The 24,116-nt window shown below is 37.6% G+C and overlaps 1 protein-coding gene across 3 annotated transcripts in view; it reads left to right on the top strand.

Annotated features, from left to right (window-relative positions):
- DSCAM (DS cell adhesion molecule) overlaps positions 1-24,116 on the top strand; it is a 732,790-nt gene that overhangs the window by 436,697 nt on the left and 271,977 nt on the right. For all 3 annotated transcript variants that reach the window (XM_077879265.1, XM_077879266.1, XM_077879267.1), the window contains exons 6-8: positions 1,882-2,157; positions 9,569-9,865; positions 10,621-10,896. In XM_077879265.1, coding sequence (XP_077735391.1) covers positions 1,882-2,157; positions 9,569-9,865; positions 10,621-10,896 — 849 coding nt within the window. The remainder of the gene's footprint in view (positions 1-1,881; positions 2,158-9,568; positions 9,866-10,620; positions 10,897-24,116) is intronic.

Below are 24,116 nucleotides of genomic sequence, written 5' to 3'. Positions count from 1 at the left end.
TCCTCTCTAGATAGAAAGCATTCTCTTGGGTTCCAAATCCAAAACCCAATTCTTTTTTTTTTTTTTTTCCAAAACCCAATTCTTATCCATCTCTTCCCTCCTGGTGCTTTTTTTATTTGTATGGCTCCAGATTCTTCTCCTCTGAGAACAAGCCCTAGATCTGCATGCTTAGCCTCAGCTTCCATCTTGAGAGTTAGATGAGTCTATCTCCCAATTTTAGATCAGATGTTTTTCTGGCACTTCAAAACAACAGTATTGCAAACCAAACTCCCCACCATTTCTACCTTGTCAATGGCTTTTCTTATTCGAGATGTCTTCCCACCTTGAGCCCCCCAACGTCAGGCTTTAAATCTTAGATATTCCTTAGGTCTTTTCTTTCTGAGTCCAAATCCTGCCAAGTTTTAGAGATTGTAACTCATTGTGTTTCTCAGCCACACTCCCCAAACCCATCCTATCCTAAACTGAGTCTTAATTGTACCTCAACTAGACATTTGCAATGTACCCTTACTAATTACCCTACTCTAGGCTTTCCAATACAACACAAACAATTCTTCTAAAAATGTGTTTGACTATATTCTCACTTGCTAAAAATTTTTGTATGCTTCCTTTAGTCCCCTCTGATTTAATTCCAAAATCTTGAGGCCTTTTTTCAATCTCGTTCCAGATTGCCTTTGTAATTTACAAAGGAAAATCCATAAATTTCCTACAGAGATGCTGTGTTGCATCCAAACTGAGCAGACACGCTCTTCCTGTGACGTGGCCTTGCTTTATGCCCTAATTCCCAAAATGTTCCTTCATTCCAGCTGGGCTCAGTTCTATCCATCCTTGATATCTAAGGACTTTCCTGATCTTTGGAAAGTCCTAAGTTCTATGGATCCCTTTCCACATTTATATGTCTCTGATGAACCCTGTACTACTACTTGGCTACTACATCTACTCTCATATTTGTCTCATTCACAAAAAGACTGAACTCCTTGGAGGTGGACTCTTTGGTGTTGTAGCATGAGATGTCAGGAATACTTGGGGGTAAGCAAAACAAAACAAAACAAAAATGTATTTTGCCATTTGCCTGTTGAGTGGATTTGGTTAAACTAATCTCGCTGAATAAGCACTTCCTCTTCTGTAAAATGGATATGATAAAACATGCAGGACTGTGGGAAAACTGACTTAAATAATGTACAAAAGACATTCAGTAATTGTATGGCCATGCCTATTATGCCACAATTTTAATTCATCTTTGTCTTACTTGTAAGTTTAACCCCACTTTTGGCATTGAGTAAATGCTCAATAAATGAACTTGCTACATAAAATTGGATTTATTGAATTAAAATGTTGAATGTCAAATAGGAGAGTTCCAGCTGTGTACAAATCAGTTAGCCTCATGTTAAATAACAACCCTGTTACGTGGCCACAAATTCAAACATCAACTTGTTTTCTTACAGCTGTGTGTTACGGGCCCTGATTAAACCACACAGGGTGTGTGAACAAGTGTATGAGTGTGTGAGAATGTCCCAGAGAAACCCATCAGTGCTACCTTGGGACAAGCAGATGGGTTTTAAATATTCAATACCTCTGTTCTTACTGGTAACCAGAACAGGGCGTTTCTTATTGTCAGTGGGTTAATCCTCACATTTACTCTGTGAGAAAGCAGCTTGACCAATGCCACTACACAGAGAAGGAAGGCCAGGAAAGACAGTGAAGATGGTGCTCCTGAACAAAATGGTGCACTATGACATAATGCTGAACATGAGAACTATATAGAGTATGCTTACTATGATGCATGTGCCTTGTCGAAAGCTTAGCGTGTTGTTGAAATGATGTCTACCTATGTGATGTTTTTACCTTCTTCTTTTTTTTTTTTTCTCTTACCAATATTTCCAGAGCCACTGAAAGCTACCATCAGCCCCAGGAAAGTTAAAAGCAGCGTGGGTAGCCAGGTTTCCTTGTCCTGCAGCGTGACAGGCAGTGAGGACCAGGAACTCTCCTGGTACCGAAACGGTGAAATCCTCAACCCTGGAAAAAATGTGAGGATCACAGGGATCAACCACGAAAACCTTATAATGGATCACATGGTCAAAAGTGACGGGGGCGCATACCAGTGCTTTGTGCGCAAGGATAAGCTGTCCGCTCAAGACTATGTGCAGGTGGTCCTTGAAGGTCAGTGGGCCTCGTTATAGGGTTCAGCTGCAAAAGAACCCAAACCCAGAGCACTCAGAAGGATAATGAAGCAGTGCTGATAACTCCCAGTGTTATGATTTCTATCTGATTAGCTAATAACTCTGCCCTAATTTTTCAGGAAAAAATCGGGCTAATGAAAGAACAAGTGCTGGCAAAATTGTAAGTGGTAGAAATAACAAAAGTAATTTCACATAAAGTTAAGTAATATAAATGTTCCCCACCCATGTGTTTAGTGACTTATCAAGATACAGACCTCAGAAACTTGAAACCAAGTTTGGTAGACTGGATTTTCTCAGTGATGCTTTGTGTGAAGGGCCAATTTATGTGCTATGGGTGTTTAACAGCATCTCTGGCCTCTGCCCAGCACTCCCTCTCCAAATTGTGATGACCAAAAATACCTCCAAATATTGCCGAATTTCCTGGTGGGGGTAATAGACTCCAGCTGAGAAATACAATTTGACAGGCAAAATGTAGGGCAAAATTCCAATATGATCCTCAGTGGAAAGGAAAAAGTGGCATTTGATTTGTATAGTTGTCCCTGGTTGGGTCCAGATATTCATAAATATAGGTGAGTGGGATTTGTGAGTAATGACCTCAGGTTGTCACAATAGGTCATAGGTATGTTTTCTTTTCTTAGTGGCCTGCTTACATTTTCAAGCTTATTCATCAGCCAGGGAACAAAAACTATCAAGGTAACATTCAAGAGAGACATATGTTTATCACCAGATAATTGAACTGGCTTTTATCTGTATATTTGTGCATCTTGTTGGAAATTGTGTCTTAACATATAATTTAAAATTCACTTGGTATAAATTGATTAAAATAATTACATGACTTTCATATAGTCTAAAGACAGGAATAAATATTTACATATGAAAATAAGTTGAAATATGTCTTGATGCTCTTAGAGGATATTCCTATTAATTTTTTTAACATTAGCTAATGTTTAGGAAGAAGGAGGCTTAGCAATGAGGGTCTTATTTTGATTCAAGCATTTCCTTTCTTAAAGCAGAGATGAAATTAGCTGAAGGCATGGAACCCATATTAAATGCCTGACACTGCGATCCCCATAATAATTAAGTGCAGAAAGTAATCAATTTGTACAGAGTCGGTTTGCTGCTGCTGCACTATAGTCCTTACACATCACTATTTTTAGATTCTTTGTGGAAGAGGGAGAGAATACCTGTCTAGGCCTAGTTACCTTGGCAACTATCTTGTGTGACTAAGAAAACCTAAAGAGCATATTGATAATCCATAATGATGTCGAAAGATTTCAGGTTATCAGAGAGTGACAGCAAGAAAGATTTCAAAGACATTTAGGTCTCACTGGGAAAATAATGTCTGCTTTCATCTCCAAAAAAGCCTGTCACTTGAATAAAAAAGGGGGGCAGAGGAGCATACTGAGCATACTCACCGATTTATTTGTTGCATGTCAGTTTCCATTCAGGGCAAGAAGCTTCACTTTATTTTTTTCTCTTCTGAGAGATGACAGTGCTAATGTAGCAAAAGAGAGCAGAAGTGTAATTATAAATGCATATCTAGTATTTGCCTTAAAATGGTGTCTAACTAGTATCCTTGGATATAGGCTCCTATTATTCCCATTGAAATGGCTTTAGATTGATGTAAATTATAAAAACTCACAATACTATGAGCTAAGAATTGCCATTGATATAGTGCAGATTCTGGGAATATTTTCTGTGAGGCCAAAGAAACTGGAATAGAAGTCTAAGGAAACTGAAATCTAATAATTATAGGTTCAAGATGAAACCACAGTAACCAGAAAATGGAATAATAGAAAAGAATAAGAACATGTCCTATTTGGGGAAATGATAGAATAGCATGTATCAGACTAAACTACAAGCAGATAAAAATTATGAACTTGAGGAAAAACAAAACTTGGGAGAGACACTCAAAGCAGAAAGAAAAGAAGAGGAAGGGGTTGGGTTATAGATGTCATGGTACCGCTTTTCCCTTGAGGACATTCTCCAGTCTTTATTGTGAGATGCGGGGGGAGGGGGGGGCGCGTAGAATACTAGAAGAAAAACAGAAAGCTATAGTCTTATGGGATTGAAGTATAGAAGAACAAAAGTCCATACTGTTGAATCACCTGCAGTTGAGGGAGATGCATTGAAATTACAGGAAGGAAAGTTATCCTAAATCCCTAACAGTGGAGAGTACTAAACTCTAAAAATAAACATCCTTGAAAAACTTATTTGACACCTGAACTGGAAAATGTGGAGGATAATCCAATAAAAATAAAAAAATAAATAAAACAAATAGGTCTAATTGATTGAATTAAAGAAAAACCCAGCTAGACATACAAAAAAAAAAAAAAAATTGGATACTGCTAGCTGAAGTCAAAAGACAAAGTAGGCAATAGAAATAGACCTTGAGAGAACCCAGATGAATGAGCAGACAAAAAAGTTTAAAAGCTTTTATTTAAAATATATTCAATACCTTAAAGGAAAATAAGATCATAATGAATAGATATCTGGGAAAGATCAGAAGAGAAAATGAAAACTTTAAAAAGGAACCTGGAGCAATATAAAAATTCAGTGTATTGGCTTTAACAGAAGATTGGAGAAAAAAGAAAGGATCAGTGAACCTAAAGATAAATTAAAATCAAGTATCTCATTTGAAGCACAGAGAGAAAGAAGACTACAAAGGAAATGACTAGAGCCTCAGTGACTTGGGACATTCATCAGATGGCCAAATCCACATATAATTAGAGGCTCAGAAAAATAGGAGACTGGCACTGGGGAAGAAAAAATATTTGAAGAAATAATAGCTACAGTTTTGTTATAAAAAATAAAGTTACAGAGTGAAGAAGCAGTAGACCCCAAGAGAATAAATACAAAGAAAATCACTTGTAGGCACATTAGAGTCCCGTTGCTGAAAACCAAAGATAAATAAAAAGTCTTGTAATTCTGAGGGAGGAGAAATATTAAGTGAATGGAGATATCAATTTGGGTGATGGATGACTTCTCATCAAATATTTTGGAGGACAGAAGACAATGTAGCAACATCTTTAAAATGTTAAAAAGGATTTTAAAAAATCCCTGTCCACCTAGGCTCCCATATCTAGTAAAAAATAGTCTTTAAAAATCAACAAGAGTAAAGATATTTCCAGTAAACAAAAGATGAAAGAAAGTGACACCAGAAGAAATGACACATGAAATCATTGAAGGTGAAGGGAAATGACCTAAAATGGAAATTCAGATCTATAGACATAAAAGGCATGTGGAAAGGCAGGAAATACATTAATAAATATTTAGAAAAAGTTTTTTTTCTTTTAATATCTTTAGATAATAATAGACAATTATAAAATTTTGACACTGTATTATAGAGTTTGGACATAAACAGATGTAATAACACAAAGGAGAATATAAATTAAATTACTTTAAATTATTTGTACCAGGGATTTTACATTTCACATGACGTAGCATAATATTCACATGCACAAATATATGTCAGTATTGATATACACATAAATATTTATATGTTTATGTATATCTACATAAATATGTATATGTTGCTCTATCCAACTGTATCTATATCAGTGTAAAACTTAGTTGGAGTTTGTCCCATACACGTAATATTGGCAAAACATTAAAAAACAAAATTTATCTATGTGTGTGTAAGGCATCATATTAATAGAATATAGGAGAAAAGCCAACTGATGACTTCAGGATATCCAGAAAAATACTATTTGACAAAATTCAACATCCACTCAAAATAAAATATTCTCAGCAAACTAGAAATATAAGGAACTTCCTTGACCTGATAAATGGCATTTATGAATATTCTATAGTGAAAACCATGTTTAATGGTTGAACCCTAAATATTTTTCATTTACTATTTGGACCAAGGCAAGGATGTTCACAATCACTACTTCTGTTTAACACTATACTATAAGTCATAGGCAGGTATGAATAAGAAATAAAATACATAAATTTTGGAAAGAAAAGATTTCAGCTGTCTTTAAACAGAAACTTTGTTGTTTACATAGAAAATCTCAAGAAATCTATAAAATAATTTCTAGATGCATAAGTGGGTTTAAAAACTAGTAGGATATAAAAACATAAAATTTGTTTTACTTTTATATAGTAGGAACCAAAAATTGGAAAATAATATTTTAAAATTCCATTTACATTAGCATTAAACAACTGACACAGAAATAAATATAACAACAGATGTGAAAGATTTCAACATGTAAACTGTACAACTATAAATTTCTAATGTAAAATACTGGAAAATATACCATATGCAAGGACCAAAAAACTAAATATTCTTAAGGTGACAATTTTCTGTAACATGATCAATGTAATCTCAATGAAAATCTCAACAGCTTTTATAGAATGACTTTTTAATTTATGTAGAAATGTTTCAGTCCTATAGTCTAAGTTGATTTTTAAAACATGTATGGGAAAGTAAAGGACTGGGAGTTGTGGAAATAATCTTAAAAAAAAAGAGAATAAAGTTGGACAAATCATATACTAGCTACATTCAATGAGATCGATACATAGCTCAATAGAACATACTGGATGGTCTAGAGATATGTCCACACATATACGATATATGGATTTGCAAGAGAGTCCATAATATTCCAAAGCTAAAAGAAAGTCTTTTTTGACAAACAACACTGAAACTACTTAATGAATGGAACACACAAAAATTAATATCAACTCCTACCTCACACCTTATACCTTATGAATATTTTATTTGCATAAATTATAGACTGGGCTATAAAAATCCAAAACTATGAAGTCTCTAAAAGGACACATAGAAGAATTCATCATTTGGAGAGTAGGCAAAGCTTTCTTAGGATATAGAAAGCACTAAAAGTCAAAGGCAAATGCATCATTAAGAAACTAAAAGGCAACTACAAACTAAAAGAAATCATTTTACACATTCAAACACACACAGCTATACTATGTGCTATATATATATGTCTAGCACACATTATATGTACTTAATATACCTGAAAAATAAAAAAAAAACAAAAAAAACAAAAAAAATATACCTGAAAAATATATTTGGCCATTAGAAAATAGCTGGATCTGGTAAATGCTTATATCAGCATACAGAACTCCTACAAGTCAATTAAAAGGTAGTCTAACATAACAATGGACAAAAGATTTGAGTAGATATTTCATAAAAGGAGATACACAAATGGCCAATAAGCACATAAAGACATTACTTCTGTGATACTCCTGCCAAAAATCCATAATTTGCATCTAATTATGTGGAAATAGAAGGAAAAAACCAGTTTGAGCAACTAGCTATGGAATAATTATTCGAAATGTCAAAGTCAAGAAATACAAAAGAGATGAAAGAATGATCCAGATTGAAGGAAACTAAAGAAACATGACATGTAAATGGGATGTGTGATACTGGTTGGGCTGGGGAAAATAGCTGTGAGGGACAGGATCAATCAGCTGGCAGACTTCCAATATGGACTTCAGCTTAGGTGATGGTACTTTCCCATGTTACATTTCTTAATTTCACTGACTGTGTTAAGGCGATGGTGGTATATCTGCCATATAGAGAGCACACATTCTATGACTACATGGTTTTGAAGCTCAATAACTGGCAAACTAGGTCATGGTAAAGGAAATCAGGAAAGTGACTGCCTCTGATGGGAGAGGATTGATTGAAAGGAGCCCTAGGAATGTTGCAGGGTAATGACATGCCTTACATCATGCTCACTTGAGTGGTTATGCAGTGTACATATTTAACAAACTCATTCTGTTAGTACACTTAAGATCTGTACATTTCACTGTATGTAAACTTTACCTACAAAAAAGGTATAACTGAAGAAAACTTTCTGAAATAGATTTTAAAAAAGACAAATTTTCAATGTGTAGCGTAAAAATCAGTGCAAAGAAATTTGCAGCTCAGCACGTCCTGACTAAAAGGTGAATCATAAGATTAAATAAAATCACATTCCTAAGCATCGACAGCCAATTATGTACAAAGAATAACAATCACTGTGACGTCCAACTTCTTTGGAAATAAAGGCAGAGCACACTGAAGCAGTGTCTGCAGGATCCTAAGCGCAAAGGCACAGTTCCTCACTTCAATATTATGAAGTCCTTTTTTTTTCATCTTTCATATTAAAGCAAGATGCTTGCAATCCGTGAACACTGGGATATGTCACTTATGATTGTGTGGGGGGGAAAAACTCCAGTCACCCAGGAGTGGGAATGGAGTTGACACTCAGGAATTTGCAAGAGGAAGGATGATAGAGGGTTCGGCGCAGCACCCCCATCAGGAGAACCCTACACGGCTGGCCTCGTTGGCTACAGAAGTAGGCTTCCAGGTTTTCCAGTAGGCTGTTGGGGATGAGAAATTATTCAGGACTACTTGGAAGTGTTAACAGTTATATTTCTGTGATGGCACTGCAAGCTAGCTTCAGGTGTACCCCCTCCATTTGTTTTGCTTTCCAATTTGTCAGCAATGCATTTGTGATTACTACCATACAGTATGAGGGAAATGGTCCATATATGTGATAGAAAAACAATGGAGTATAAACATTTTATCTTTATTGAAAATATTGGAAGTTCCTATGGAAAATTTCCTAAGACCTAGATCTTACCTAGATCCGACTTTGCCTGGGACAGTCTGAGGTTGCGCCTGTCTCCTAGCATAATTACTCCTAGTATCTGTTTCATCCTCAAAAGTGTTGCAGGTTGGATGATAAATTATACAGCCACCAACTTAAGATATTTAGAAAGATACTTAATGTACACTGGAGGGGTCAAACTTTGGCTTTTACCCATTCTCAGAGCTTTCATGGACATTTACCTGGACTTACTATTTATCATTAAAACTATAAAGGATGATTTCTTTTTTAATTTAAATTCAATTGGCCAGTATACAGTACGTCATTAGTTTCAGATGTAGAGTTCAATAATTAAAGGATGATTTCTTAGGAGAAAATGAATAAGGTGAGATAATCAATCCCTGAGTCTTTCCTTTATTCCCTGGTGAGCAAGCCCTAATTATCTCAGAAGTGGAAAGCCAATGTGACCATTTAGAAGGGTGAATTTCCTCTGTGTCTATAACTTCTGGTGAGGACATGACAGTCCCGGATTATAGACTTGTTGGTAGCTGACGTTGTCTAACATGAGCATCTGGGTTGCATGATTGTTCTTCTTATGCCAACCAGGAAATATATAAGTAATTTATTAAAGCTTGCTAATGCGTATTTGCCTATTTTGAAAATAAAATCTTGTTCTGCTTGGAATTTAGCTTTACCGCTAAAACCAGTCTTTCTTTGTACTGTTTAATCACCACCACATCTACCTCTTAATCGTTAAATAATGGACTTGGAAGTTGTTTAATTATTTGTATGTGCCACTTCCTTCCATAATTTGTCTTCCCGCAGATGGAACTCCCAAAATTATTTCTGCCTTTAGTGAAAAAGTGGTGAGTCCAGCAGAACCAGTTTCCCTCATGTGCAATGTGAAGGGAACTCCATTGCCCACCATCACGTGGACCCTGGACGATGACCCGATCCTCAAGGGTGGCAGTCACCGCATCAGCCAGATGATCACGTCAGAGGGAAACGTGGTCAGCTACCTGAACATCTCCAGCTCTCAGGTCCGGGATGGGGGAGTCTACCGCTGTACTGCCAACAACTCGGCGGGAGTCGTCCTGTACCAGGCTCGAATAAACGTAAGAGGTGCTTGTCAAATCAGCTCCTCAAAAAAACACACATAACTCATGTAGTGGAGAAGAAGGTTTCTGCATGCACCGAGCTGAGTCTTGGAATGCCAAAACAGATTAACTGTTGCTTCCCATTCCCTGCCCTTTCCTTCTGACTCCAGAATGGCCCTGATTGGGTTAATGTGAAAAATGGCATTTTGGTTTCTTTAGTCAGCTTGTTCTCTTTGTCACTCTGAGATTTGTCCACTTGATCTGTCCTTTCCCGGTTTATGCTCTGCATGCTCTCTCCTTCCTCCTCTTCTTCTGTTCTTCCACATTCATGGTAAGCCTTCATGTACATGGTATTTTAACTTACATTCATAGTGCAACATGGCATAACCTCCATCTTCATAACCTATTTTACAGAGAGTTTAAAAACTGAATTGCTACCACTGTTTTCCCAAAAACAGCATGATGGTTCAGTGCAGACTAGTTACTTTTTGTTGATTAAATTGCCTCTTATCTTGTAATTCAAAATGTTCTAATAGAAGTAGTTGGTAATGAAAGTATTTAAAACACTCATTCAATTCATTTGAAAGTAATGAAGCTAAAAGGAAAAAAAAAGAACGTCTTAGTAGAAAAATCCAAATGCAGAAAAAATTGTTTAATTGAAAATGATGTTTTTACATGAAAATAATCTACATTTTTTTTAACTCAAGGAAAAGTGTACCCATTTCCACACATGAGGTGTACCGTTAAATTATTTTCAAGAGTTTCTTTGTGTCTCTCTAGGGCCTGCAAGCATTCGACCAATGAAAAATATCACAGCAATAGCAGGACGGGACACGTACATCCACTGTCGTGTGATTGGCTATCCGTATTACTCCATCAAATGGTACAAGAACTCTAATCTGCTTCCTTTCAACCATCGCCAAGTGGCATTTGAGAACAATGGCACTCTAAAACTCTCAGATGTGCAAAAGGAAGTGGATGAGGGAGAGTACACGTGCAATGTGCTGGTTCAACCACAGCTCTCCACCAGCCAGAGTGTCCACGTGACAGTCAAAGGTAAGGCTGCTCTTCCTATCCTCATGCAGCTTGCCATTATTCAGCTCTTTCCCCAGAGCCACGAATTGGGGGGGGGGGGGGCCTAGAAGCTGCATATCTTCAGTAGGACAGTTACAAAGACAAGAATGATAGAGCACGTCAGGTGTTCTGAGCCCTTTACTCCTGCATCTGCACAAGACCTGTGGTTGATGTAATTTTCTCTTCATATGGATATTTGGTTTGTTCTCCAGAGGATATGCGTGGTCAGTATCACCATAGAAAAAATAGACGTCACTGGCTTGGTTACCTAGTTGTCTGACACATCATTTTAAAACACATACAGATGTTCCTCCACTTGTGATGGGGAAATGTCCCAATAAACTCACTGTAAGTTATATATACAGTAAGTAAAAAATGTAATATATCTCCCTTAACAAACATCGTAGCTTAGTCTAGCATACCTGAAATACGCTCAGAATACTTAACATTAGTCTACAGTTGGGCAAAACCATCCAATGGAAATCCAACTGTATAACAAAGTGTTGAGTAGATCATGTAATTTATTGAATACTATACTGAAAATGAAGAACGGGGGGGGGGTTGTATGGGTTAAGAATGGTTGTCATTTTTTATTGTTTACCCTCCTGACCACTGGCTGACTGGGAGCTGTGGTTCATTCGCTGTTGCTGCCCGGCATCCTGACAGAGTATTTACTACATATCATCAGTTCTGGGGGAAAAGCTAGATCTAAAATTCAAAGTACAGTTTCTACAGAGTGCACACATCTTCCACACCATCATGAAGTGGAAAAAATAGAAGCTAATGCATTCTAATTTGGGCACCATCTGAATCTTTCTTTCCCTAAAAACTCCTAAAGTAAGTTCCTTTAGAATCCAACCAGAAGAGATTTTCTGTAACAGATAAGGGCTTCAAAGAATCTTCTCATCATGAATAGTTGAATAGGTCAAAACAATATAGGAATTGTATGATTAAAGGAACCCACAGAAAAATTTCTTGACTTCTAAGTGATTCTTTACATCATGGAATCTAACCATCAGGATGAACTTTAGAGGTCATGAAGCTCAACCACAATTTCCTTATCAGTAAAAACTAGTAATATGACAAGACCCACCCCAGGACACACAGCTTTGTAGTGGAAGACCCTTATGAGAAGGCGTCTCTTCTGTCCCCCAAGTCAGTTTCTTGAGCTGAACATAAAATGAAAATTTTCAATTATGTAGGTAATTACATGAAGCAGGTAATGAAAATAACTCTAAAATATTATGAAACAATTTCAAAATTATGTAGCAATAGCTTTCTGCATGCTAAGCTGTCTGGGCTGTCCCTACATACCAATAATTGTCTTTTAATGTCATGTGTGCAAAGTTGCATAGGTTTTCCACGGTCTTCCCCAAACTTTTTCTCCCCACAAACTTCTTTAGTTTACCTTTTTAGGATGCATATAAAGACACACACACATGCATGCACACACACGCATGCATGCATACATACAATCTATGTAATATGTATTATATGTCATATAACATGTATAATGTATTAGATACACTTGCGCATAAATATTTTTGAGTCTTTTTTTTATTTTTTAAATTTTTATTTATTTATGATAGTCACAGAGAGAGAGAGAGAGAGGCACAGAGACATAGGCAGAGGGAGAAGCAGGCTCCATGCACCGGGAGCCTGATGTGGGATTCGATCCCGGGTCTCCAGGATCGCGCCCTGGGCCAAAGGCAGGCGCCAAACCGCTGCGCCACCCAGGGATCCCTATTTTTGAGTCTTTTAAAAACAGTTACATATCTTAAGAATTTCCTCAAATCATTAGAATTTCTAGGTAAATCAGACCATAATAGCTATATAAAAGTTCATTTTGTGGTTGTATTTATTTCTGTACCATTTATGAAACATCTGTTTGATGCTAGGTTTTACTCTAGGCATTGAGGAAAAAGGATGAAGAAGGTAGACAAGCTTCTTTCCCTGTGGAGCTTTCGTTCCAATCAAGAGAGACAAACAGTAAACAAACAAAACAAGTGAATAAATCAGAAAATATTTTCTACTATTCAGTACTATGCAAAGATTTTAAACATGGTGATATCTTAAAGATTAGCTGCACTGGAAAATTAGAAGCTGTATTAAAAAATGTTTGTTACTCTGCTACCTTAAAATTCATCAGTCTATAATGCCCTTAGAATGAATGTCATATCCATACTTTGTTTTGTAACAGGATAAATTGATCATTTGGAAATTACTGGTTTGCTGAGTTACGTGGATCTTTAAAACATTGACAGAATTTATTGAGTAAAATCAAAGTATCACCATAGTCTCATCAGAAAAGTCTTTAAGCATTGAGAAGCTGAGAGGCTCATAACAACAGATACAAGTTTTACAAAATTCTACTTTTGTGCTTGAAAGTGTGAATTTCATTATTTGCAACAAACACAGTTGTGATCATAGGAGAGGAAGGCTTGTACCCTTTTTTCCCCCCAGGACAATGTCTGCCAGCTGCACAAGCCTGAATACCTATCGTTTTTAGGTAGCCATTCTTTCAAGATACAAGAGAATTCCATGAAAAGAGTGGCTAGTTAAGCTTGTAACTCAAACAAGTACACAGGTATTTTGCTTCAAGACAGCAAACAGAAGTGTTTTGGGCGTTCTTCCCATTTTGTTACACAGAGCATAGAACACTGAAAATGATGTGAACTCAGAGTTTAAGTTTTATTTAAAATTATTATTTTTATGGCTTCATCAAGTGTTTTTAAATGAAACTGGTTTAAAAAAAAATTAGAATTGTGTGAGGGTAAAAAAACACGGTGATGACTTGCCATGATTTGTGCTAAGGCCCCAGCAATTTTACCCATTGTTATTTTTGAGTATCTATCCAGATGTCAAGCCAATGAGAAAAGTAAATAATATCTCAGTGTTACAATGAAAATGGTTATCTTCTTACAAACCCCTGAAAATATTTTCAGAAGCTCTTAAGGGTCTCAGACTACATTTAGAAAATATCTATTCCAGTGCTAAACATTTCAATTATTTCTAAGGTTTAACAATTTTGGATGATGTGTCAAATGAATTTCTCCATGCATTTCTCTTTATCTACTTGTAAGATTATTTCTTTCAGGAAAAGTTGCCAGAAGTTATGATTGTTAGATAAATGGATACAAATACTTTAAATTTTAGAAAAAAAATGAATTCAAACAAAAATCATTTGAATCATTCACTTTTATTTTAAAAATCTTCTAGACCGGCATAAATCAGTGTATTAACCTTGATCCTTTTGATTTTAAGTGGCAGAAACCAACTACAACTAGCTTACACCCAAAAGGAGAATTTATTGGCTCTTATAACCGAAGTATCCATCATTTTAGGGAACAATTTAATCAGATAGTTTTGTTTTCAAAACTTCTAAATGTGTATTCATTTTACATAGTAAAATGTACTCAATAAAGAAAGGTCCCCAAGCCGATCAGCACCTCAGAAAATAAATTCTATCCAAATAAACCAAATCCAGGGATCAGAAGACTCATGTTAGACTGTGGAAGCCAAGCAGAGACCACTGATAGAAAGTGTGAGGGAGGCGGCCTGGGGAGCTCACTTGGTGAAGCATCTCCCCTTGGCTCAGGTCATGATCTCAGGGTCCTGGGATCGAGCCCTGCATCAGGCTCCCTGCTCAGTGGGGCATCAGTATCTCCCTCTCCTTCTGCCCCTCCTCACCACTTGTGTTCTCTTTCTGTCTCAAATAAATCAAATCTCTAAAGGAAAAAAAAAAGAAAGAAAGAAAATGTGAAGGAAAGGGCCAGATGGAAGGAGGATGTCAGGTGAATCAACCAAATCAGACAGACAAGTAGAAAGCCCTCTAAATGCAAGATGACATTGAAACCGAGCAGATCCCTATGAAACCTACAATGACCAAAGGAGCAAAGCTAGAGACATCCCTGGAAGTCTCTAGCAGTAGCCTTCTAGGTGACAGGTTACATCTTTCCATGGAGCCCACCTTATGGGAATACCACACACTAACAAAAATTTGATTGGAAAGATTTTAACGGTGGGTTTGCCAAGAAGCCTGGAATACTGAACTTGCGAAAAACTGTGTTCAGTTGGTGTTGATGAGATGTCTATAAGTTTTTTCTGCAGATATCTGGGCAGAGGAGAGAGCATATCCTTTTGGAAAATCTTTGCTTCAAAAAATGTTTTAAAAGGAGCATTTTCTGGGGGTTCCTGGGTGGCTCAGTGGTTGAGCATTTGCCTTTGGCTCAGGGCATGATCCTGGAGTCCTGGGATCGAGTCCCACATCGGGCTCCCCACAGGGAGCCTGCTTCTCCCTCTGCCTGTGTCTCTGCCTCTCTCTCTCTGTGTCTCTCATAAATAAATAAATCATCTTTTTTTTAAAGGAACATTTTCTAAACTAAATACAGTTGTTGGCTCTCAGTACTCCAGAGTATTCTATCTTATATTTATTTAATTTCATCTTTTCTGTGTTGACAGATGAAACTGTAGACACCTAAAGAGGAAATTGCAGGCTAAATGGGCAGCATTAACCCTGTGTAAGCATGTGTGGGACTTCCCAGGTGACAAAAATTACAGTCTGGGTTCCTGTATATCACCTGACATCACCTTTATTTACTGATTCATCGGTCATAGTTTCCAGCTTTGCCCCCTAGATAATCGAGTAATTCAGCTTAAGATACCACTTCCATTTCTTGCTTCAGATGACTTTTAACTTTTAACTTATACACTATGAATAATTTTAGCCTTTACTCAGATGTCGTTAGAAAGGTTGTAACCAGAATGACTTCTGAACATGTACATTTGAATTTTAAAATGTTTTGAGATGAAATATGCAAATTAAGCCACACTCCGGTGGTCGGGATTGTAGTCTATCCATGCTTTTAAAAAATTAATAACCCTTACTGATTTCAATTATGATAAAGATTATGATAAGGGAAGAGATAAGAAATCAACTGAATTAGAGGAGAAGACGGATTTTTTTTTCCTTTCTCTGCGAATCAGAGTGGGAAAGCAGTCTGTTCTTATAATATTTATATAAATAGAGCTCGATTACTTTTCTTGTGAGACTGTGCAGTGAATATTTTATTTAGATAATTTCAGAATAGTAAATACGATGGCTCATAATTTGGCTTCCTTGCAAAGTGGACTCACTCGTTTCCGTCAGTAATGCCACAAAGGGCGGGGGGACACCCTTTTCATCTCGTGACCTGACCGGGGGTTCTCTGTTAACACTAAATGCTGCGCTGTTTGTGTGTGAGTTTATATGTAAGTATGTGTGAGTGTGTATATATTAGATTATATTTGGAAACAATTCTATTTTCCAGTTGTGTCTTTTTTGCTAATAGTCTTGGCCCTTTGCTTATTTTGTAGCATTGACTTAGGAAATTGGAAAAAAAAAGAAAAAAACCTTCAAAGATCGATTTAAATACCCTGTTAATTATTGATAATGCCTAAACCTTAAGCAGTTCTGAGTTATATTAACCAATCAGAAGCACAATTGTGCTGCTTTCAAACCAGTTGGGAGAAATGAAAGTCAAAATCCCCCCCCCTTTTTTTAATTTCATTTCAATTTAACAAGCAGGGTTATATTTAACACATTTCAGAGCATTTTTTCCCTCATTTTAGGTGCCATATTGAACTTGAGTGGTGCCTAATTGAGTGTTTTAATTGCTAGGGACCAGCACTGCCAGGAAAGTTAATTGGCTGCTACATAAAAATGTCACCTTCTATTTATATTTATATAAAACTTTATAGTTTACAAACACTTTCATATGTGTGACCTTAATTAATGCTCACAGTGACTCTGCAATGTAGATAAAGGATAAGCAGGAAAACAGAATTAAGAGCAAGCAGGAGGCTTGCTCAGAGATGTCCAGGATTCAGGATTCAAATACACATCTTTGGATTCCAATACCACCCTGTAGTGTGTTTTAGAAAAGCAATCTGCATTGCAGTGGGAAGCCAGGAGGAAAGTGAGGAGAAATTAAGGCAAAGAACACAGGAAGCAGGCTGCTTAAAAAGTTAAGAAAAAAAGGATTATGTGAAAAGAAAAGGTGTGAGGCTACTGAGAGCTTCATTTAAGAAAGGGAATGAGACCTAGTGACACTGATGAGAAGTAAAAGGGGAAATGGATTTGGAAAATGAGGGTGGGGGAGGACCCAGGGCCACTTCAGAAGTCCCGGTCTGGGTGACAGAGAACCTGAGACAGGGAACCTATGGTGTTAGTGGCTTGGATGAGGTGTATGGAAGGTAGGGTTTGGTTGAAAACATCAGGACCAGCGTTCTGGATCCAGACCATGAAAACTCTGAAATACAGACTTGGCGGGATCACATTAGTAGAGAGAGGCAGTCGACACTATAGGTAGTCAAGAGTGTCTGAGAAGCATCAAGCTTTCGGAATTATTTTTCATGAGTTTTTTAAATAAATGTTTGCCAGTAATGAGATGAGATGATGATGCTCGAAACACAGCAAGAGCGATCACAAACATTAGCTCCTTCATATTTCATTTCAGCACAGTACTTGTAGTGTTTTCCCTTCCTGATTTAACATGCAGCTTTCTCATGCCTGATTCCAAACCGAGGGAAGAATTAGGTGTCATTGGCAGCGTTTCCGACTAAACCGTAGGGACCCTTTGTGTTCTGCTGCCTGACAGGGATGAGCCTCTGCACAATCTGACATGCAGATCCTGCCTCCGGTGTGGCTCTTTATCGAACGCTGCACCTGCTCTGTGAACGTGGTGGCCTGGCAGTGTGGCCGTGGCTGCAGCTGGGGAGGTGAATGCTAAATTAAAAATAGGGCTCCGCGCCCTTTTCTCGGTGAGTGGCCAGGAGCATTGCCTGCTAACGATATCATTCTTCAGGAGCTCCTGACAGCTGATGTCTCTTGGCCTGGGCAGAGACAGAGCTCTGTGCAGAGACAACTTTGGCAGCGCCACCCAATTCCCCTTCCCATTGCCGACTCTTGCTCCTTTGCTGTACCAGCTAGAGCACCACCAGCCTCCCTGCTATTCCAACTAGGCCCAGAACCTCCCTCTGACCGGGATGATGTTCCTCTCTCTTGGTCCCTTACACCTGTTCCTGCAGTCACTGATAGTACTGTTTGTAGAAAACGTGGTGTTTCAAGCTAGTTTTCTCCTTCAAGTGCCACCTTAAAGTTGAGCAGTATTTAACTTAGGGTCCTGTTTGCTGGGTCTTGTGTGGCCATGAACTGTAGTCACTCACAAAATTGTATTGACTTTCAGCAACTACGTAGGGAAGGTATCGTTCCTATTATGAATAATATGGGAGGAAACAGATCTAGTAAAGGAACGTAGGGGAAGACGTTAAATGTGTAATCCTTTTGTGGGACTTTATGATTTCAACTGGGAATTTAGAGTCTCTAGGTTAATTTAATATCCCAATGTGACAGAGGAAGGCTGATGAGATGGAGGACTTGCACCACCCTTGCTTGCTGAACTACCACCCTTCCTTGCTGACTGATGGGCCCAATGGCTGCATTTACTCCCCTGGCTGAGTATTCATGCTCTCGCTCTCGAGCTCCTACAAGAGAGAACTGCTTTGCTTTCATTAGGATGTCAGAATTGAGCTCCGAAATCCACTTGAGTGTCTTCTTCAGATGGGTTTGTCCTGGAGGTAGAAGGCCTTGTAATTTCCCCCTAATTCTGGAAAATTAAGCTGGTACCTTTCTTCAAGGAAACCCTTCATTAATTTTTTTTTTTTTTTTTTAGGAAAAACTACCCCACATTGTTTTTCTCTAGGTAGAGGAAAAGAGGAAGATTGTGTATTGGATTTGTTTTGAAGTGAAAGGATGCTGGTTTTTACTCAGTTAAAATTATGATAGTAGGAGAAATCACATTTTGCAATACTTGTGCTTGTTAAACATGGGAACTAGAAGAGGGAAATAATTAAGTAGAGATGAGAAAAAAAAGAATGACAAAAATTATTACACTTCTGCTGCCTAACCCATAATCAATCTCTTTGCAAATATGCACACTTGTGCGCATACCCATGCACACACGCATAGATAAAGACCCTCAGGGAGTGCTTAAGCAATAATGTTCTGATGATATTCTAAGTTAGAAAAAAAAAACCTTTTTTCAATGATCCAAAATCATACAGTAGGATCTTTTATGTAGATTGGCATATAACACAACTATACATGTTTGTGCACATGTGATATATGACATAAATGCTATTTGTGTATTTTACTTACATGTAACTGTAAAATATATGCATGGGTTAAAGTCATGTGTAAATAAATATTTATGTGCATTATATTCATATATAGATAGACATAAATGAATATATGAGAGATGCCAACATAGCATGAATAGACGGTACAAAGATAGAGCCAGAGGGTATAAATGAATGTAGAGATCACATACATGAGACTACCATGTAATACTTGCCTTGCCCTAGACTTACCTGAATTTTTCTAGACTCTGTCTGCACACGGTCTGTGCATATCCCACTCCAAGCTCTGAGCCCATCCTGATTCATGATCACCACACAGTTCTTCCACTTGTTGGATGCAAATCTGCCTTCTCTAGCTATCCCCTTTCTCCCTGGTCACATTACTCCCTCCAGGGCAGCACTGGACAACTCTCCTCTTTTTCCATTAAGCTCCCAAAGGAGTAGAACAGTGAGTCATTGTCTTCCAGCTAACCATCTCTCACATCCCTGGGAGAGAAGACAGGTGTGTCTGTTTCCTTTCAGAGAAACCCATCTTTCTAGGCCTTTTTTTCTTTTAAAAAAAATTTACTTAAATTCATTTTAATTAACATATAGTGTATTATTAGTTTCAGAGGTAGAGCTTAGTTATTCATCAGTTGCATGTTAACACCCAGTGCTCATTGAATCAAGTGCCTTCCTTCATGCCCAGCACCCAGTTACCCCATCTCCCCACCACACTCCTATCCAGTGACCATCAGTTTATTACCTAGAGTTCAGAGTCTCTTATGGTTTGCCTCCCTCTCTGTTTTCATCTTATTTTATTTTTCCTTTCCATCCCTTATGTTCATTTGTTTTGTTTCTTAAATTCCACATCTGTGTGAAGTCATATGATAATTGTCTTCCTCTTATTGACTTATTTCCCTCAGCATGATACCCTCTATTTCTATCCACATCATTGCAAATGGAAAGATTTCATTCTTTCTGATGGCTGAGTGATATTACATTATATAAATATACAACATCATCTTTATCCATTCATCTGTCAAGGGACATCTGGGCTCTTTCCATAGTTTGGCTATCGTGGACTTTGCTGCTGTGAACATTGGGGTGTATGTTCCTTCGAATCACTATGTTTGTATCCTTTGGATAAATACCTAATGGTGCATGGTAGATTTTTTTCCCCATTTCTTCAACTCTTGGTTTTCTGTAGCCTTTTGTTTTACAATGCTGAATGAATCCAATTGTTATTAGTGTATGTGTATGACTTTTGAAACATGTCTACATGTTTCAAACACTTGTGTGTTTATTTTAATTAATCTTATTAAAGATTAATATTATTAAAGATTAGTCAGAAGTTATTTTAGATATTAGTTATATCGATAGTCCCATAGTTTCCATTTATTCTCTATTTCCTGTTCTCTACCTTCCCTCTGTACCAGATAGACTCATTCAAGGACTAATAGTTAGGTTTAAAATATGTGTTTATACTAAATGGTCATCAATATATTTCTCATCATATTTCCACACACATGAGGTTCTTTGTCCTAATTATTCAGTTCAGTCACAGAATTTGTTAATTTATTCAAGAAAGAACTAGTTGCTTGTTATGTGTATTAATCTAAGCATGGGGACAAAATATCCTGGTTCTACAGACCCGAGTTTTTCAAGGTGTCTAGGAATGATAACAACACCTCCGCATCATTCACTCAAAGACTCAGAACATGTTAGTGCTAAAACTCATCTAGTCTGAATCCTCACCATGAAGAAATTGAAAAAGTTGCAGAGAGTGCACAGTTGCATAGCTGGCCTGACTGCACGGACAGCAGTCTATGTAATCAGTTCTGCAAATTTATACTGATGTGAATATTGTGTGGATGGAATACAGAGGGACAAATATACTATTTCTCTCTTTTAGGCAATTAATGATATTGCTCCTTCATTACATCGCTAATTCAGTGCCCTGAAATTTATCAAACAAACTTAATTGACCTAGGGCTTAATTAAAATAGTGTAACTGCCTTTTTATACCCTTGTTTCACTATGACGTATTTCAGTATTTTTTTTTTAGAGGGCGGGAGAGAGTATCCCAAGCAGCCTCCATGTTCAGTGCAGAGGCTGGTGTGGTTGGGACTCCATCTCGCAAACCCTGAGATCATGACCTGAGCCAAAATCAAGAGTCAGATATTTAACTGACTGAGCCACCCAGGCACCCTGTATCTCAGCATTTTGCTCAAGAAATGCAGCAACTTGAAGTCAGTTATAATTAATAACCAAGCTTCTAAAGAAGGGTGAACTTTTCTCAGTCAGTGTCATGGAAAATACTTCTCAAGTAAATAACATGCTATTACTGACAATCCTTGTAAAAAAAGCTACTTGGAAAAATGAGCTAAGTTTTAAAATGAATGCCAGTGCTTTTACGAATCTTTCTTATCCCTGTCATGTAGCTTCACTGTCATCCCCGCTGGTTAGAGTCACATGGCTTTGCTTCCATCGATATAAACACAAAGTAATTGAAGCCCATTTGGATGAGTCTTTTCTCCACCTGGATTAGCAAGACCTGAGCTATGTTTCATTTTCCTTTTCTTTTTTATACTCATTTTATTTAAGTTCAATTAACCGGTATATAGTATAACATTAGTCTCAGATGTAGAGTTCAATAACTCATCAGTTGCATATAACACCCAGTGTCATTCCATCACGTGCCCTCCTTAATGCCCATCACCCAGTTACTTCCTCCCCCTACCCCTCTCCCCTCCATCAATCCTCAGTTTGTTTCCTAGATTTAAGAGTCTCTTATGGTTTGTCTCCCTCTATGATATTGTAGGTTGCATTTTCTTGATGCCATGATGATTTAAATAGCTTTTCTTTTAAATATTAGAGATGCCAGTTAGTCTGGATATGTCAGAAGATGGCTCAGTTTTATACTAAGTGTTCTGTATAAACACATTATTGCGTGGGGGAAAGGGGAAAGTAACCTGGCATCCTCCTCAGTCCAAGGTGACTCTAATTGTTAAATGCATAAATTCTCATGAATTCTCAAGTTGTTTATCATTTTTTAAATGTTAAAGAAGTGATTCATTTCAGTATGATATGGCTATGGCCATGAATACCTTCCATGAAGAAACATCTCTCATGACTAGGGATGAGAATCTCTTCTGGAAACCATCCAGGTCCTTACACCACAGCATGGTTGACAACCATTGGTTGACAATAGCAGAAGTGACCTGTGCTTTTTGAAAGTGCTTTTGAAGGAAATGCTGTCACCTTATCAGAGTTAGTTTTAGTGTTTTACCCCCACAAATTCTAAAATTCTAAGCAATTTGTCTTTCCTCTTCTTTATGTGCAATTTGTAACTTTCCAGCTGATGGGAACAACAGTTCCTTTTTCTCTTCATTATAATTCTACATTGTGCCTTAAGGATTTTTTTCTTACTAAGAATGCTTTAATTGTATTTTCTCCCAGGGCTTAATTTGTAATTTTAAACAATTTGGGGAGAAAAAGTTATTTTTCTTACCTATCTACTTATGTTGTCATATTTATGGCTCTATAGGTCTCACAATCTGATCATCCAAAACACTTTGTTTCAAAAATCACTATAGAAGAGATAGTTACTATTGTCTTTGATTTATTCCAAAGTTACACCATGTTTTATGTCAACTGACTACTCTGTTGGCTAGTATTCAGCTTAGGGACCTTATACTTTAGGCCTCCACCTGCTAGGAACCCTTTCTCTGGTGCAAGCAGGGTGTGTATATGCTTGGCACTCGTGCATATGTGTGTTATTTTTTATATTTGTCATGCTCTCTTGTATTTCTGAATTGAGCCTTTTGGGAGTCCTTGAGCTCTGACTCCAATATTAGCACTGAATTCTTACTCACTTTAGTTCTGTTTGATGTATATTAGTGAGCTTATGAATATGCATAACCCCGTGTGAAAGACAAAATTTCAGTTCTGGACACTGGCTGAACGTGGGACACCTAAATAAGTACAAACTAACCAACCAACCAACAAATAAACACAGACTTTTTAAAGGTAATGAGCAGTAAATATTTTTAAGATTTAATTATTTATTTTAGAGAGAGAGAGAGCATGAGCAAGGAGAAGCAGAGCAAGAGAGAGAGAGAAAGAAAGAGAGAGAAGCAGATTCCCCGCTGGCCATGGAGCCCAATGTGGGGCTCATTCTCACAACCCCTGAGATCACGACTTGAGCCGAAACCAAGAGTTGGGTGCTCAACTGACTGAGCCATTCAGATGCCCCAGAATCTTAAAATTATACTTTCAAACAATTTTTTCCTTGCTTCTATCAATGACAGAATATTTCTATTCTGTAGGAGAATAGGAAGATATTGTCAATGAAATACATAAGGGTCTTAATAAAGGACAACCCAGCACACACAATGATTATCCTCTGGTCATAATCTGAAATGAGTAAAAACAACATGGATGGGTGGGTGGATGGATGGATGGATGGATGGTTGCTTGGTTGGATAGATGGATGGTTGGATGGAGTATATATGGGCAGTTTTACAAATAGATTTGGCTTTGTTATTGACAGTAGATCAATTTTCACTTTTGGTGAAGCAAATTCTTGTAGGTTTGGTTCTCCAGGAAGCAAACTCTCTCCCTCTAAGAGAGAGTTTAGTGTATAAGGTGTTTATCAAGGAGTACTCCAACAATCAATGCTGTGGAAGGAAAGCAAAGAAGAGGGACTGGGCACAGGGAGGAGATGAGCTGTGGTACAGGCTGGTGACAGACTTAGCATCCCTGCAGGGAGCTCTGGAGAAAGAAGAGTCCTTCAGAGCTGTTGCGTTGGGACAGAATTGCCCTCCTTGATCAGTCATTGGAGGTAGTCACCCCAGAAAGAGCATGTCCCTCGTGAAGTGGATCTCTGCAGCTGGAACAGTCTTCAGAGTAGCTGATAACTGAAGGGTACTACCTGACATCATTCCCAGACTCTGGGGCACACATCTTTTCTTGAAAAAGAATCTGAGCTACATGTCTCCATATGCATCAACTCCTACCACTTACATAGATGCCAAACAGCT

This window comes from Canis aureus, chromosome 30 (genome assembly GCF_053574225.1).
Source record: "Canis aureus isolate CA01 chromosome 30, VMU_Caureus_v.1.0, whole genome shotgun sequence".
NCBI classification, from domain to species: domain Eukaryota; kingdom Metazoa; phylum Chordata; class Mammalia; order Carnivora; family Canidae; genus Canis; species Canis aureus.
The sequence above is the reverse complement of the archived record's forward strand: the minus strand, read 5'-3'. Positions and strand labels throughout refer to the sequence as shown.